Consider the following 17211-nt stretch of genomic DNA (forward strand, 5'->3'; position numbering starts at 1 on the left):
TCTGAATAGGGTGGCCTCCAACTCACAGCTTAAAAGCCAGAGTCACCACACCCAGACTTAGGCTCTTCTCCAGTTTCAGATTCTGAGCTGTATCTACTCTACTACACCTGCAAGAACAGGCAGCACAAAGCAACACAGAAGCCTCTGGAGACAAAATGCAAATAAATAATGAGTACTGGAAGGTCTAACTTCAGTAGGGTCAGGGAGCTGTGACCTAAAACAATGCTCTCTCTCTCTTCTCATTGTATTAACTAAAACGATTTTTAAATATTATTGGCGTGGCTGGAGAGATGGCTCAGCGTTTAAGAGCACTGGCTACTCTTGCAGAAGACCCACGTTCAGTTCTCAGCACCCACATGGCAGCTCACAACTGTCTGTAACTCCAATTTCAGGGAATCTGACAACCTCACACAGATAGACATACATGCAGGTAGAACGCCAATGTACATAAAATAAATTAAAAATATATTGCCTAAGTTACGGGAAAGTAAGCTCATCTGTAGCTGGTAGAAGTATAAAACAATACGAACTGGAACTGGAAAAATGGTTCAGCGGTTCAGAGCACAGACTGCTCTTAGAGAGGACCCAATTTTCTACACTAGTATAGTGGCTCACAACCATCTGTAACTCTAGTTCCAGGGGGCTGGGTTCCTGCCTTCTCCTGGCCTCTGGAAGCACCAAGCATGTAGGCCATGCATATACATGTATGCAGACAAAACATGTGCCTTCTCGTAGTCTCTAGGAGCACCAAGCATGTAGGCAGTAATAAATAAATGCATAAATAAATATGTCTTTTGAAATGGTAAAAGCTGTTGGGAGTAGACACTAATAAATGAGCGGGCACTGACTAATAGGTCTTAGGAGTCCACGTATCTAGAAATGAACTCAAGCTGGACCATAGAGGAATCCCAGTTGTTAGATAAAAGCATTCCTCAGGAACTAATGAAACCAGTTCCCATCTACCAAAATTAGCCATTTCCCTTGCCTCTGGCAGAAGGGGCGTGAAAAGACTATCTGTGGACCTATCAGCAGATCAAAGCCCACACTGACCTCCAGGCTCCTTCAGTGTCACAAGTATAAGTTAGGTTTGCAAAGTCCACAACAGTCTGTTGGTCTTTCCCTCCCCAGCTACTCATCCTTCCAGTATAACCCACTCTTCTCCACTATTCTCTCCCCCCCTCTCCACTGTCTCTAGCTCGTGCTAGCCTCTTGACTGCTGTGCTCTATTCTCTCTCCCTTCCAGTCTATCTCCACTATTCTCTCCCACTTCCTAGGCCAGGCAGTGCTGTCTTCTTTCCCTCTGCTCTGGACTCCTCCAGATGCCTTTAGATATTTTCTCTCTCTTATTCACATTAAAATAATGGAGCAGTCCTGTAGGGGGTTTCTTTACTGTGTCCCTTCACATACATTACTGCACCCCCTCTTATAAACTAATACATTTAAAAAAAAACATGTACACACACACACACATAGAGAGAGTTTTGCTATGTTTGCCAAACTGGTCTCAAAACCCTGGGCTCCAGAAATCCTGTCATAGCTCTCTGAATAGCTCAAACTATTGCCTGCACCACCACCCTGCTAAAATAGAATTCTCCTTGAACTACTGATGTCACCACTGAGAACTTCAGTCTAAGACAGGCAGTAGTAGAGCACACCTCTAATCCTGCACTGGGGAGGCAGAGGCCGGTGGATCTGTGAGTTTGAGGCCAGCATGGTCTACAGAGGGAGTTCCATGACAGCCAGGGTTACGGTTACAAGGAGAAACCCTGTATCAACAAAGAAACAAAGAGAAAACTAGAAAGAGAATGAATTTCAGTCTACAGAAATACTCAAATACAGACATAAAAAAAAAATGCACATGAGCCAGGCGGTGGTGGCGCACGCCTTTGATCCCAGCATTTAGGAGGCAGAGGACAGGCGGATCTCTATGAGTTTAAGCCAGCCTGGTCTAGAGTGAGTACCAGGAGTCGGGGCTATACAGAGACACTGTCTCAAAAAACAAAAACAAACAAACAAAAAAGAACAATAAAAAATGCCCATGAAGGATAGTCTCTACTGCACCAGGTGTAAGCAAGGATGACCCCGAACCCCAGATCTTCCGATCTCCGCCTTCTGTGTGCTGGGTCACAAAAATGTGTCGCCATATCCGGTTTGTGTAGTTCTGGGAACCGAATACAGCAGCTCATGCACACCACGCAAGCTTTGCACCAAATGAGCTACATTCTCCTGCCCCAAAACATTTTCAATGAAGTCAAAAGATGATCACAGAATGTGTATAATGTGAGCTCTTTTTTTAAGAAAAAAAAAAAGGAGGGGGGAATATCTGTGTGCTGTATGCAGAATACTGACACACTCAACTGCAAATGCATAAACAAAGTCCAAGAGGCAAAAGGGAACAACCCTGTATGTGGAAGTATTCAGATGTATATAAATGCAGTAGTAATTAACTTTACACATAAATCTTATTGTACTTTTTAAAAATGTATTTATTTTTATTTTATGTATATGAGTGTGTACTGGCTAGTTTTATGTCAACTTGACACAAGCCAATGTCATCTAAGAAGAGGGAACCTCCATTAAAAAAATTCCTCCATAACATGGAGCTGTAGGATTGGTTACAAGTTGGTATTGCTAATGGTCAGGAAAAAAGCTAAATAGTGATTAAATTCAGAGTTCTTGTTTTCAAAGGATAAATGGGGATACAGACATGATAGTATAAAAGAGTAGATTATTGAAAACTACTCTGAAGAGAAATAAGGGTGATATAGAAATAGGATAAAAAGATAATTATTAAATCTGCTTTTAAGCCTAAAAAAGCAACTACTAGTTTTAAATATTTTACATTGGCTTGGAACTTTTGTATATTGATACAAATTTTAGTTTACTTTTGTTAGGAAATATTGCATATACATTTTAATCTTATTCAAGGTATTGTACCTATACAACTCATTTAACAATGTAATGCAAATTTATAGTCCTTGAAAATTAGTATTAAACTATTTAGGATAATGAAGAAATGTAGGTTAGTAGTTATTTACCTATTACAAGCAAACTTGTAGTCATATTAGGTATGTTTTCAAGGTCAAACAGATATTTTAGATTGACAGATCATCTTTAAACACGTCATAGATCCACAGAATGTGGCATTTAAGATGTTTTAATAGCATAGTTTTTGTGTTGTTTTTTTTTAATGACGTTGAGACATGTCTGCTCTTGGCAGCACCAATCTATGTCGGAGAAGATGATGGGCATCAAAGAAACTCCACATGGACTTTAGTTTCTTTGTGGCAAAAGTAAACCACTGGGCAAGATAAGAAGTCACTGCTCACTGCCCTTGACTCAGCTACTGAGTCCAAATTGGACAAGCAGGATACAAAAGAAAAAACTGCCAACATTTGCCAAAACTAGGCAGGATAGCCCTTCAGAATACCCTGCTTCACAGAAGTCTATCAGGTATTATAGTCCTGTAGGCTGAAGATAGACGCTCCAATGTTGCAAAGAACAATTGGATGATGTCCAGGCAGCCAGCGGTTTCTGTATTTTCTCATATTTTATGGAAGTCACTTGCTTCTACTTCCTGCTTACTCAGTTAACATTATTTCCTTCTTGGTTCTCTGAGCGAGTTGTAGACAAGATAGTCATGGTTTTCCTTGTTTAGTAGATGCCGAAAAGAAGCTCAGTAAAGATATGTAAAGTATATAAGTTTGAGAGATATCAAAAAATAGTTTTGTATAGTAATACATGTTAGAATAGAATATGAATTAGGTACAACACTTTGAACTCACCAAGATAGGATAGATAATGGTGTATTTTCTCTGAATTTGTCAAATGCTAACGAAGTAGGCAGGGTTGATGTACTTATTGCCTATATATATTGTGTATAGTTATTGTACTTATTGTATATAGCTTTTCTTACATTAATTACAACCTTTTATATTTTAGACAAAAAAGGGAAATGTATTATTTTGTGTATACTATAATAAATAAAGCTTGTTGGAAGATCAAAAAAAAAAACTGTGGAGCTCTAGGCAAGCCTGTAGAATGTTTTCTTAACTAGTGATTGATGGGGGAAGACCCAGCCCAATAGGGCTGGGACACCTCTAGGCTGCCAGAAAGCAGGCTGAGCAAGTTATGAGAAGCAAACCAGCAAGCAGCACCCTCCATGGCCTCTGCATCAGCTCTGCCCTGTTGGAGTTACTGTCTTGACTTCCTTTAGTGAAGAACATAAGCCAAATGAATCCTTGTTGCTCCCCAAGTTGCTTTGGTCCTGGTGTTTCCACACAGCAAGAGTAACCCTGATAAGACGGTGTTTTGCCTGTATGTATGTATGTCTGTGTACCATATTCACATGATGCCTGCAGAGGCAACTGGATCCCCCTGGAACTGGATCCACCTGCTCAGGTAGTCCTAGCAACCCAATATGAGTGCTACGAACCAAACTTGAATCTTCTGTAAGAGCTGCAAGGACTTTTAATATCTGAGCCATCTTTCCAGGACCTTAAACACATTTTAAAAAGAGCTTCCTCACCTCAAGGCTAAGAGGAAAAGATCAGAGAGTCAGAGAGACAAAAAGCAGCCCTGGTATATATATAAAAACAAGCTGCCCACCTACCCCAATGTCAAACACCGAGCTGACGGGCTTGTGGTCACTGGTCTTCAAGGCCATGTGGCTCTGATAACTCAGCTGAGAGATGTTCTTTCCTTTCCAGAGGATTCGGTCACACCAGGCAGGAGCACGACACTTCTCACTGAAATACAAAGTCCACCCTGGTAGGCTCACAGAAACAGCAGACCCCCTGCTTAGTGTGTGCCATGGCTCAGGCGGGAAAGATGAGGCAGAACCCCTGTGTCCCTGCAGCCAGGAGATCTAAGATGGCGGATGATTAGGCCATGGAGGAACAAGGTATCCCTGAGGGTATCATCCACAGCAACTATGAAAGCTCCAACAGCAAACTGTCCAGAGTGAGTCCCTGCCCTATGTCATTGTGTGGGGATGGAGAGAAAACTGAAACAGCAACAGGAGAATAGACAATTTATGGTCCTTGAAAGAAAGTGGATGGCCTGATCTTGACTTGCCCTGAAGTCAGACTAATGAATATCTTAAATACCATCATAGAACCTTCATCCAGCAACTGATGGAAACAGAGGCAGAGACCCACATCAGAGCACTGAACTGAGCTCCCAAAGTTCAGTTAAAGAGAGGGAGGAATGAGAGTGTGAGCAAGGAGGTCAAGACTATGATGGGTACACCCACTGAAACAGTCTACCTGACCTAAGGGGAGCTCACTAACTCCAGCTGGACTGGAAAGGAACAAGCATAGTACCAAACTAGTCCCTCTGAATGTGTGGGACAGTTGAATAGTTGAATGGCTGGGGCAGACTGAGGGGCCACTGGCAGTGGCACCAGAATTTATCTCTACTGCATGTACCGGCTTTTTGGGAACCTATTCTAGATAGATAGATAGATAGATAGATAGATAGATAGATAGATAGATAGGATATATATATATATAGATATGATATATACATATATATATCATATATATATATCAGCCTAGATATAGTAGGGAGGGCCTTATGACCTTCCACAAAGCAATGTGCCTTACCCTCTCTGAGGATTGGTTGGGAGTAGGGTGGAAGAGTGTGTGGAGGGAATGGGAGGAGGAGAGTGGGAACTTGGATTGCTATTTTTTAAAAATCTAATAAATTTTAAAAAAATTTTAAAAAAAAAGAAGAAGAAAGTGGTTAAGGGAACAGGTTAAGGGAATTGGAACTCTGCCTGAGTTCAAATTCTGTTTCTACCACTTGCATGTTTGGGAGGTTCTTGAACTCTCCCAGTCTCATAATAAACCATATCTACCTTAATATGTTCTTTTTAAACATATATTTTTATTTTTTATGAGCATTGGGTGTTAGGTCCCCCGAAACTGTAGTTATAGACAGGTATGAGCTACCATGTGGGTGCTAGGAATTACTGGGTCCTCAGGAAGAGCAGCCAGTGCTCTTAACCATTGAGCCATCTCTCCAGCCTCCTCAACAGGTTCTTTTTTTTTTTTTTAAATATTTATTTATTTATTATGTATACAGCATTCCTTCCATGTATGCCTGCAGGCCAGAAGAGGGCACCAGATCTCATTACAGATGGTTGTGAGCCACCATGTGGTTGCTGGGAATTGAACTCAGGACCTTTGGAAGAGCAGGCAATGCTCTTACCCTCTGAGCCATCTCTCCAGCCCTCCTCAACAGGTTCTTAACAGGTTAAAATGAGATATACAAATCCAATCTATCCAGGAGTATTTGGCATACTGTAAGCACTATTAAGAAGTATTAACTAGGGGGCTGGAGAGATGGCTCAGAGGTTAAGAGCATTGCATGCTCTTCCAAAGGTCCTGAGTTCAATTCCCAGCAACCACATGGTGGCTCATAACCATCTGTAACGAGGTCTGGTGCCCTCTTCTGGCCTGCAGGCATACACACAGAATATTGTATACATAATAAATAAATAAATATTTAAAAAAAAAAAGAAGTATTAATTAGTATGTTAAGACCAAGCAAGCACTTTGACTAGAATCATCACATTATCTTAAACAAAGCTCAAAGTCAATTGGTGGGTGCAGAGATGACTAAGCAGCTAAGAGCACTCGCTGCTCTTGCAGAAGACTCCATAGTGGTTTACAACCAGCTGGAGTTATAACTCCAGTTCCATGGTATCTGGCCCCCTCTTCTGGCTTCTGCAGGCACCAGATCAGCATGCAGCGTACATACATATATACAGACAAAAACACTCATACATGTAAAATAAATACACCTTTTTAAAAGAAAAAAAAAAGCTGGACAGTGGTTGTGCACATCTTTAATCCCAGCACTCAGGAGGTAGAGGCAGGAAGATCTCTGTGAGTCTGAGGCCAGCCTGGTCATAGGCAGCCCAGGCTACTCAGAGAAACCCTGTCTCAAAAAGACCAAAAAAAAAAAAAAAAAAAAAAGGCAGGGGGAAAAGGAAAGTCAATCAGTATCAAGACGCATGGTGGAATGATGCCTGGGTCAGAAGAAATAATGTGGACAGACAGTGGGCTTAGAGAGCAGATACCGAGAAGAAATGCTTGGCCATGGAGTCACAAGGACCTTATCCTCTTCAGGTCCACAAGGGCCAGTGCTTTCCAGAATTCCTGGGTTTCTATCTCCTTAGCCCCGGAAGTGACCTCTGACTCACCTGGTATCCCAGTCGTCAGAGCCAGTATCATACTTATAAGTAGGCTGGAAGGTGAGCTCGCCCTCTGTGAAGCCTTCAAAGACGGTCTTAGCAGCCACCTGGATTTTCAGCTATGCAAAAGAACAGGAGAGAAAAGCCCTCAGAATAAAAGGTCAAAACTGGGATTGGTGGAAAACATGAAATTAATCTACTTCCCAAGCCCTACCTCAAAGGGAAAGGACCCATGAGAAAACTATTTCTATTCTACAAGTCAAAGAAATGATTCCATGATGAGAAACAGCTAAATTAAGATTCTTCTCCTTCACGCCTTTAATCCCAGCACTCGGGAGGCAGAGGCAGGCGGATTTCTGTGAGTTCGAGGCCAGCCTGGTCTACAAGAGCTAGTTCCAGGACAGGAACCAAAAGCTACGGAGAAACCCTGTCTCGGAAAAAAAAAAAAAAAAAAAAAAAAAGATTCTTCTCCTTCAACTATTCTGTGCAGGGAAAGGGAACAAGTGAAGGATTCAGACCCAGTGATGCCAAGGTTGTCAAGGGGAGAAGAGCTCAGGTGGAAAGAAAGAGGGCTCCAGCATCCTGGACAAGTCTACCGAAGGGAGCAGCCTGTGAAGTGGCTGTTGCTCTCCGGAAGGCGTCCTACAACGACGCGACCACCAGTGGCGGTGGGAAACAGAGAAGAGCCGAGCAAGTTCGCTCCCACTGGAGAAAACTGGCAACAAGGAGGAGGCAGGGGCAGCGAACTCATTCTAAAGAGAGTTAGTAAACCACCAGACGTATACCAACTAGTTTCTTTACTGAAAGAAGAAACAAAACCAAGAACATAAGGCCCCTTTGACCCCAATTCCTGGTCTCTTGAGTGGATGGGAAAGTGTGTTCTTACTCTAAGGGACACAAAGTGCTTCCCGGACAAAGCCAAGAGAAAGGAATGCAGATGGAATGCAGGCAGCAGAGGACGTTGGGCCCTTAGGGAAGCCTCCAGGCTAGGGAAGGAGAAACTGGGCTCCACGCTCTCACAGTGGTGGAGCAGCTGCCGAGGAAGACACAGAAGACACAGCGCAGACACAGCGCGGCTCTGTACCTGATCATATGCATACAGGATTTGAAAGGCCTTCTCTTCAATGAGCGCTTTCACCTTTTCCACATCCAGCTCTTCTATTCTGTAGTTGAGATCCCCCAGCCACAAGATCACACTGTAAGGACAGAGCACAAAGGTGACAGGGTTTAGGAGAGGCTTACCCCTCCCTATCCAGAATGCATCAGACACAAGACCCAGGGCGAGACAAAAACTTAGCTGCGGCAGAATTTTCCTTCCTGTCTAACGCACTGCTGATTCTATTGTCTTGGCCCACGCTCATCATAAACGGCCTGGAGTTCTTGACTGTTTTATTCAGGTACAATTGAAAAGACAGACTCATAAGCCTGTTTGCTGGTGTCATGACACATGCCTGTAATCCTAGCACTCAGGAGGCTGATACAGGAGTATAGCCAGTCAAAAACTAGTTTGGTTAACCGGGCGATGGTGGCACACGCCTTTAATCCCAGCACTTGGGAGGCAGAGGCAGGCGGATCTCTGTGAATTTGAGACCAGCCTGGTCTACAGAGCTAGTTCCAGGACAGGCTCCAAAGCCATAGTGAAACCCTGTCTCTAAAAACCAAAAAAACTAGTTTGGTTATATAGTGGACAAAATACTCAAACAAACAAACAAAACAAAACAATCTAAAAGAAAGATAGTTGTTTATTGAACAGCAAGAAGTAGTTTTAAAAAAGATCAAGAATAAGTATAAATCCCACCAGTCAGTCACTTAGGCACCCCTGTTACATTCCAGCCCACAAACACACTCTTGGCATTTTCCAAGGGAGAATTGCCTGAAGCGAAGCTCACATTTAATAGCAAGGCCAGGATTGCCCACCACATAACTGGCTTACTCTGCACTCCTGGGAAGAGCTGTGTCACGTGGTTCATTACACCTGCTGCTGCTCCCTGATGGTCTCAGACATGCCATGAAGTCAAGTACTGCTCTACCTGAAGCCAACAACCATGTCACTATATAATCTGCCTAGCAGCGTGCCCCCTCCCCCAACAAATGCATCCTCAGGCTAAAAGCAGACGAAAAGCCATTCCAGCTGCAGCCTCACAAAGGAGGAGACCTGCTCCCTACGAGGGACCCTGGAGAAGAACGGCCCTCCAGTCAGCCAGAGACAGTTCCACAGATTTGGACAGGACCCTAGTGGCTTCCTCTTCTTTATAAATAAGATTCATGGGGCTGGAGAGATGGCTCAGTGGTTAAGAGCATTGCCTGCACTTCCAAAGGTCCTGAGTTCAATTCCCAGCAACCACATGGTGGCTCACAACCATCTGTAAAGAGGTCTGGCGCCCTCTTCTGGCCTTCAGGCATACAGACAGAATATTGTATACATAATAAATAAATAAATATTTAAAAAAAATAAAAAATAAATAAGATTCATAAATTTCAATTGTGACCACGAAGTCTGAAATTCCAAGGCTTTGAAATCAAACAAAATAGCAAGTTTTGGAGATTAATGAAATTCAGAGAATGAACAAAAACTGGCACAATATGCTCTGTGCAGCTGCAACTATGCTTTTGACAAGTAGAATCAAGAAGGAATGAGCAAGTGCAGGCAACAAGCACAGGCCAGACTCTCAACTGCACCGGCTCTGGAAGAACAGACGTGGAAACTTCAAGCAGTACTCCAAGCTGTGTGCAAGATGCAAGCTTTCTGACAAGTAAACCCCATGTCCCTCCAGGGGCAGGGAATGCTTGACAGTGCTTTTACGGGTTTTCCAGATGGTGAGTTAGAAAGCCAAGAATTTCCAAGAGACAAATAAGAGCTGGCAGATACCCAGTCTCTAGTATTCACCTCTAGCGTGGTGGAGAACCCAGAGCCTAGCAGTCACAAGGGAACTGAGGAGGGAGAAAACTCGAACTCACTCGTGCTTGCTAATGGTAAGAGGGGGGAGGCTTGGGTCCACTTGAGAGAACTGCATTCGAGAACAAATATCTTTGTAGTCCTGGTTCCTCCTCTCGTACTCTTCTATGTGGGCGGCCAAGTGGGAATTTACAACGCAGATGCTCGTGTTGTGCAGCTGGAACCGGATTGCCACTCCTCCTTTGTTACCCTAGAAGAAAGACCCCTCCTCGGTCATTTAAACCTTCTGACTTTCACATATTTCGTCTTTATTTTCCTAATGGCCTTATGGGGTTACTATCTATATCTTACAGATAAGAATAGAAATTCCCCAAGCAAAATGACTAGACATTACAGAAAGCTCAGGCCTGAGTCTGTCTCCCTCAACCTTCTATTCTTTTCTCTGTATCACTAGTGAACCAGCCAAATGTCCAGCTCAGCTTCTGCAGAGAGATCTTAGGGCAGGACTCTAGGAGCCTCAAGAACAGGACCCTGTTTTCCTAGGTGGCCAAAACAGTTTCTGTACCATACGACACTATAGGCGGATCAACCAGGGGCTCCAGCACTGAGTAACTACCAGGATGGAGAAATGCATCAGCTGGATTTCTAAACTGTCTGCTCAGTCCAGTCCTGTTCGCGTGTACAGCTTGTTCTGCAGCAGCAGCATCTCAGGTGGGTTTGTATTGTTCCTCATCCTGAGAGGCTGAGTCAAAGCATTAGGAGCCAAGGTCCTCAATGTGAAAAACATACATACCAAGGACTCACTGTGGTGATATTTTGTTTGCATTTTAACAAATAAAGCTTGCCTGAAGATCAGAGTGCAGAGCTAAACCACTAGAGGCCAGGCAATGGTGGCTCACACCTTTAATCTCAGGACTAGGGAGACAGGCAAGAGGATCTCTGTTAGTTCAAGGCCACTCTGGGCTACACAAAATCCAGTTTAAAAGAGAAACAATTCACACAAAGGTGATTCGGCATTTGGGATTACACGCCTTTAATCCTAGAGGTGGAGACAGGAGTGATATGGCTGGGCGGGGAGAGAGGAATATAAGGGGAGAGGAGACAGGAAAGCAGTGCAGTCTGAGGACAGGATCGCCCCTTCAGTCTGAGCACTGGAAGAGGTAAGAACTCTAGTGGCTGGCTGCTCTGCTTCTCTGATCCTTCAGCTTTCGCCCTGATGGCTAACTCTGGATTTTTATTATTAAGAGCAATTAATTTCGTGCTACAACTCACCATTCTCCCCATGATTCCTGTCCCCACAGTCTCGGCTTCCACTTCTGAGATATATGCTGCGTGTTCCTGTTTGACGTACAACAGCAGCATAATCCCAACCAGTCGGATGAGCTTCACCTGGAACACAGAGCCCAATTCTCAAGTGATGGCGCAGCAGACAGAGCTGGAAACCAGAATACCCCAAGGGAAATGTGGTGTGGGAGCTGGCTGAAACACTAGCATACCTCCTCCTCCAGGCCAGGAGACAAGGTGAGCAAGCTACACAATCCCCTAAACTACTTACAAGTGCCAGGACCCTGCGTCTTTCTACTCAGACAGGCCCTCTGGGGAAATGAGGCTGACTAGGAACAGTTCCCACTGAGAGTTCACCAAAAAGCTGAGCGTTTGCGTCAAGCTTCCCTTGGAGGATATGGAAAGTGACGAAGTCCCCAGCTGCCCCTTACCTTTGCGTACTTGGCACCTGGGTGAAGGCTCTCTGACACAGCCTTAAACCACTCTTCCTCCTTTGGGGTATCATGAAAGAAGAAGGCTTCTTTACTCAGATCTAGCTCCTGGAACCTATGCAGAGAGGCAACACTGAACCAGGGAACACACCCCAAGTCTGCTCAGGTGCTCAGCTTTCTAGCTGAACTGGGGGGACCCTCCAGAGGGGCTAAAAACAAACAGATCCAGAGAACTGAATGTCGTGGGATTTCCCAGGTGCATCTCTGAACATGAGCTCACTTCCTCCCTATGACCTAGCCACTGAAATAGTTGGAAGCACCCGCCCCCCAGTTTTACATCCAGAATCATTAGGTCAATAAGGATTAAGTGGCAAGTTGGAGTTCAAATTAAGATCTATCGTTTGGGGGCTGGAGAGATGGCTCAATGGTTAAGAGCATTGCCTGCTCTTCCAGAGGTCCTGAGTTCAATTCCCAGCAACCACATGGTGGCTCACAACCATCTGTAATGAGGTCTGGTGCCCTCTTCTGGCCTGCAAGCATACACACAGACAGAACACTGTATAATAATATAATAAAATAATAATAATAAGTAAATAAATAAATATTTTAAAAAAAAAGATCTATCGTTTGGTTTGGTTTTGTTTGGTCTATAGAAATCCCAAGTTCTAGCTCTTTCCAATACATCTTTCGGGTTTCTCTAGCTGCCCCTCTCTCTAGCTGTACCCTGAACTGCGATGAGAGGATAGTGAGGAAGTTAACGCTTAAACTGGGTGTGGGGCTCAGTCAGAGAGCACTTGCCTCACACCTTTTAGTGCCCTGCGTTCAACCCACTGCATCGCAAACCAACCCAAGCATGATGGTGCGCACCTGTAAAGCCAGCACCTGAATAGCAAAGGCAGGAAAGGTGCTACAAGTCTGAGGACAGCCTGGTCCACACAGCAGGCTCCAAACAGTCTACATAGTAAAACCTTTTCTCAAAACTATAAAACCAGGGGCTGGGGAGATGACTCGGTCAGTAAAGTGTTTGCCCTACAAAGCACAGGGCCTGCATTTGATCCCCAGAATCCATGTTAAAATAAAAAAAATGCCAAATATAGGGTCAGCTATGGTAGCTCATGCCATTACTATCAATACTCCAAAGGCAGTGGCATGCAGATCTCTGTGAATTCAAGGCCAACCTGATCTACATAGAAACTTCCAGCCAGCCAAAGCTACAGAATAAGATTCTGCCTCAAAAAGAAAAACAAACAGCCGGGCGGTGGTGGCAGACGCCTTTAATACCAGTACTCGGGAGGCAGAGGCAGGCGGATCTCTGTGAGTTCGAGGCCAGCCTGGTCTACAAGAGCTAGTTCCAGGACAGGAACCAAAAACTACGGAGAAACCCTGTCTCAAAAATTTAAAAAAAAAAAAAAAATGAAGGGCATGGTGATCCACACCCAGGGCTGAGAGGCAGAAATGGGCAGGCAGACTCGTGGGGCTTGCTGGTCAGTCAGTCTAGCCCTAATGCTCCAGACTAGAGAGAATCCTTGTCTATCTGTCTGTCATGTATGTGTACACACACACACACACACACACACACACACAGATACATACACATGCACGCACGTGCGCATGTATACTAAGGAACAACAGATTGTCCTCTGGCTCCCATACAAATGCATGCACACACACACATGCACACACACGCACGCGCGTGCACATGTGCTAAGGAATAACAGATTGTCCTCTGGCTCCCATACAAATGCACACACACACATGTACACACATACACAAAACTGACTAACTGATAAGACTTCAGGGAATCTTCCTTTTCTGGCAAAATTATTTTTTGCTTTGTGACTAAAAATGTGTTGAATGTCAAGTAATGACACACCAGTTTTTAACAGAAGGTTATACTAAATTAATATTAGCATTTAAATACCAAGCACAGTACACAGCCAGACCTCTGTTTATCAGGAAGAAGAGCAAACTGAGAAGCAGCTGTCCCTGAGCTGAGCTCATCATTTCCATCCCTTCACCTGCTATGAACACTCAGCTCAGTTCACGCCCCCGCTCCGTCAGCGTGCCTCTCTATTCTTAAGAACTGGGAACAACAGAGGAGGAGCACTCACCCCACACAGTACACATCTGGGGCCTGGGCGCTGTGGCTCAGCCAGGGCCGGAGGCATTCTTTGGGAGACTGTCCGTTCACATTGTATGTACCCACAAAAAACCTGTCACCAAAGAGACTCAATCAGTGATCTAGAAACAGTAAGTCTGGGGTTCAGTCTCTGTTGTAAAATGGCATGTTAAGACATAAGAGATGGTCTGGCAGTGGTGGCACACACCTTTAGTCACAGCGCTTGTGAGGCAGATGAAGGCGGATCTCTGTGAGTGTCAGGGCAGCCTGGTGTACAGAGCTAGAGGACGGCCAAGGCTATACAGAGAAACCTTGTCTCAAAAACACAAACAAGAAAACACATAAAGAAATGTCCTATTTAATCTCCAATAATTATGGCACCAATGGGTGACTAACAGTCTGCCTCTGTGATACCTGAAAACAGTATGGGTCTTCTCCAAGCCAGGTGTGGTGGCACATGCTTGTAATTCCAGCACTTGAGACAGCAAGGAAGGAAGACAACTAGGAGTTCAAGACCAGCCTGGGCTGCAAACTGAGTTTACGGCAGTCATGGCTACATGGTGAGACACTATCTCAAACACACAAACAAATAAGCACGCAGTCCAGCCTTCTCTGAACATTCCTCCTTTCCTTAAATAGCCATTGTGGACTCATAAGCCATAAAATGGCTTGGTTCTGTGGGAGCCACTGAAAGGAAAAAGATGGTAAGATGACAAGAAAGTAGCAGGAGCGGCCAGAGGTCGTGTCTTCACCTAGAAACAATGGTCCCAGGGCAATGATTTTTAAAGCTCCAGCAGAACTCTAAAAGCTTCCCTCATTTAATGTTCAGAGAGCCCAGCTAATGGGATTACTGAACGTCAACAAGTTTCATTTTCAATGGCTTTCTTCAAAGGCCTGGAGTGACCACGGGAATAGAAAGCCTCAGCCAGGGGGCTGGAGAGATGGCTCAGTGGTTAAGAGCATTGCCTGCTCTTCCAAAGGTCCTGAGTTCAATTCCCAGCAACCACATGGTGGCTCACAACCATCTGGCGCCCTCTTCTGGCCTTCAGGCATACAGACAGAATATTGGATACATAATAAATAAATAAATATTAAAAAAAAAAAAAAGAAAGCCTCAGGCAGGTACTCGAGACTCGGGTACCGCTCTTTGTTCTGGACTCATTTATCCCTGTAAATATCTCTGCAGCCACCAAAAGCTGTGCCACTCAACCCATCAACCATGGAGCCTGCCCAGAGGAGACACGGCATGTTCAGACACCTGCCCATGAAGAGCAACCAGAATGGGCACAGTGGCATGTATCTCTAACCCTGCATTTGTACAGCTGAAACAGGAGGATGACTTGACTCTTTAAGTTCTAAAGCAAGCTGGATAACATAGGGAGACATACCCTCCCCAATTCCCCCTCAAAAAGGGAATGCAATGATACTTTTTGAAAAGGAAAAACATCAAACAGAATAATTTCCTTCCAAATCTAAGGTTTGTGAGGCAGATGCTTAAATTCCAGAGAGCAGAATGGTCATTTTGCCTTGAAAAACCACTGATGTACATCTTAAAACCTCGACATTCCATAAACAGAGGCAGGGGGCTTTCTGTGAGTTTGGAGCCAGCCTGGTCTACAGGACAAGTCCCAGGCCAGTCAGGACTATACAGTGACACCAGTCTCCAAAGAAAACTGTGAGAACCTAGTTAGCTACCTGAAGTTCTGGATGTAAGTATAATCCTCTTCCTTCTGCACCAGATGTGATTTCACGATTGTGTCTCGCAGTCCAAACTTCTGCATGGATAAAATGTGAGCCTTGTCTGATACTGTGATTGTGGAGGAGCGAACCATGTCAGTAATTTCAGACTTAGATTTATTCTGTCTGGAAAAATAAAAGCATTTTAAACACATTTTGAGTCTGGCATGGAAAAGAAATATAAAGCAAGATGTTCCCACACTTTAGTGCCTGTATCACAGAAGAATAAAGGAGTTCAAGTTAAACTTATTGCTAATAACAAGTGGGAGATTAAGTAAACTGATATGTCAATTACACAGTATATTGGTCTAGAGATTTTTTTCTGATAATATATTCATAGAATCCTAGGTCACAAAGAGACCTTAAATGAAAAATGAAGGAAGACTAGGGACAAAGCTCAGTAGGCAGAGCACTCAACTTGTATGCACAAGGCCCTGAGTTCAAGTCCTAGCACTACAAACGTAGAATTCCTGTTGGAGGGACTGGAACTCAGATGTGACAGCAATCTTTCTGCACCTTTGTGCCTCAGAGAGCAAGAATGTAAGGTCCTCTGCACCCCGTGGAATAAGCCAAAATAAAAAGGCAATGGAAGGGTGGAGAGATGGCTCAGCAGTTTAAGGGCACTAACTGTTCTTCCAGAGGTCCTGAGTTCAATTCTCAGCAACCACATGGTGGCTCACAATCACATGTAATAAAATCTGGTGCCCTCTTCTGGCCTGCAAGGATACATGCAGGCAGAATACTATATACATAATAAATAAATCTTTAAAAAAAAGTATAAATAAGACCATCACTTAAAAAAAAGGCAATGGAAATTTAGACTGCACTATTATATAGTATTTATAGTCAGGAGAGTTAACATAAGAAAAACAAGACATATTCATTTACCAGGATTCTATTATAACCAAAGAAACTCGTTGAAGATGTCTTAATGAACTAAAGTATACAAGGCTCTAGAAGCCATTCCCGGCACTGACTAAATGACAAGTGTGGCAGTTTGAATGAGAACAGCCCCCACAGGCTCGTATATTTGAATGTTTAATTACTTACCAGGGAATGGCACTATGTGAAAGGATTAGAAGGATTAGAAGGTGTGGCTTTGTTGGAGGAGGTGTGGCTTTGTTGGGGTGGGTGTGGCCTTGATGGAGGAGTATAACACTAGAGGTGGGCTTTGAGGTTTCAAAAGCCCACACCAGGCCCAAGCTCTCTTCCTGCTGCCTATGGATCAGGATGTAAGTCTCAGCTACTGCTCCAGCCTGCATGCCATCATGCTCCCCACCATGATGACGGAGGACTAAACCTTTGAAACTGTAAGCAAGCCCCAATTAAATGCTTTCCTCTCTAACAGTTGCCTTGGTCACGGTGTCTCTTCACAACAGAACACTGACTAAGATAACACATGAGTATAGCACCACCGTTACTTATATATCAACTACGGTTATATATACAGCACATGGTGGTTGGTACATGTTAATCTCAGCACTGGGAAGCCAGAGGCAGGCAGACCTCTGAGTTCAAGGCCATCTAGGATAGTCTAGGATAG

General features: G+C 44.0%; 1 protein-coding gene across 1 annotated transcript in view; it reads right to left on the reverse strand.

The window, feature by feature from the left end:
- The window catches only part of Inpp5b (inositol polyphosphate-5-phosphatase B), a 68300-nt gene that overhangs the window by 11375 nt on the left and 39714 nt on the right, over window positions 1-17211 (reverse strand). Inside the window, 8 exon segments of the mRNA XM_041652377.1 lie at window positions 4613-4748; window positions 7211-7320; window positions 8286-8397; window positions 10160-10347; window positions 11370-11486; window positions 11813-11927; window positions 13924-14025; window positions 15627-15794. Of these exon segments, the coding sequence (XP_041508311.1) occupies window positions 4613-4748; window positions 7211-7320; window positions 8286-8397; window positions 10160-10347; window positions 11370-11486; window positions 11813-11927; window positions 13924-14025; window positions 15627-15794 (1048 nt within the window).

This window comes from Microtus oregoni, unplaced genomic scaffold (assembly GCF_018167655.1).
Source record: "Microtus oregoni isolate MIOR12 unplaced genomic scaffold, Mior012 000005F_ref0000423, whole genome shotgun sequence".
Classification (NCBI taxonomy): domain Eukaryota; kingdom Metazoa; phylum Chordata; class Mammalia; order Rodentia; family Cricetidae; genus Microtus; species Microtus oregoni.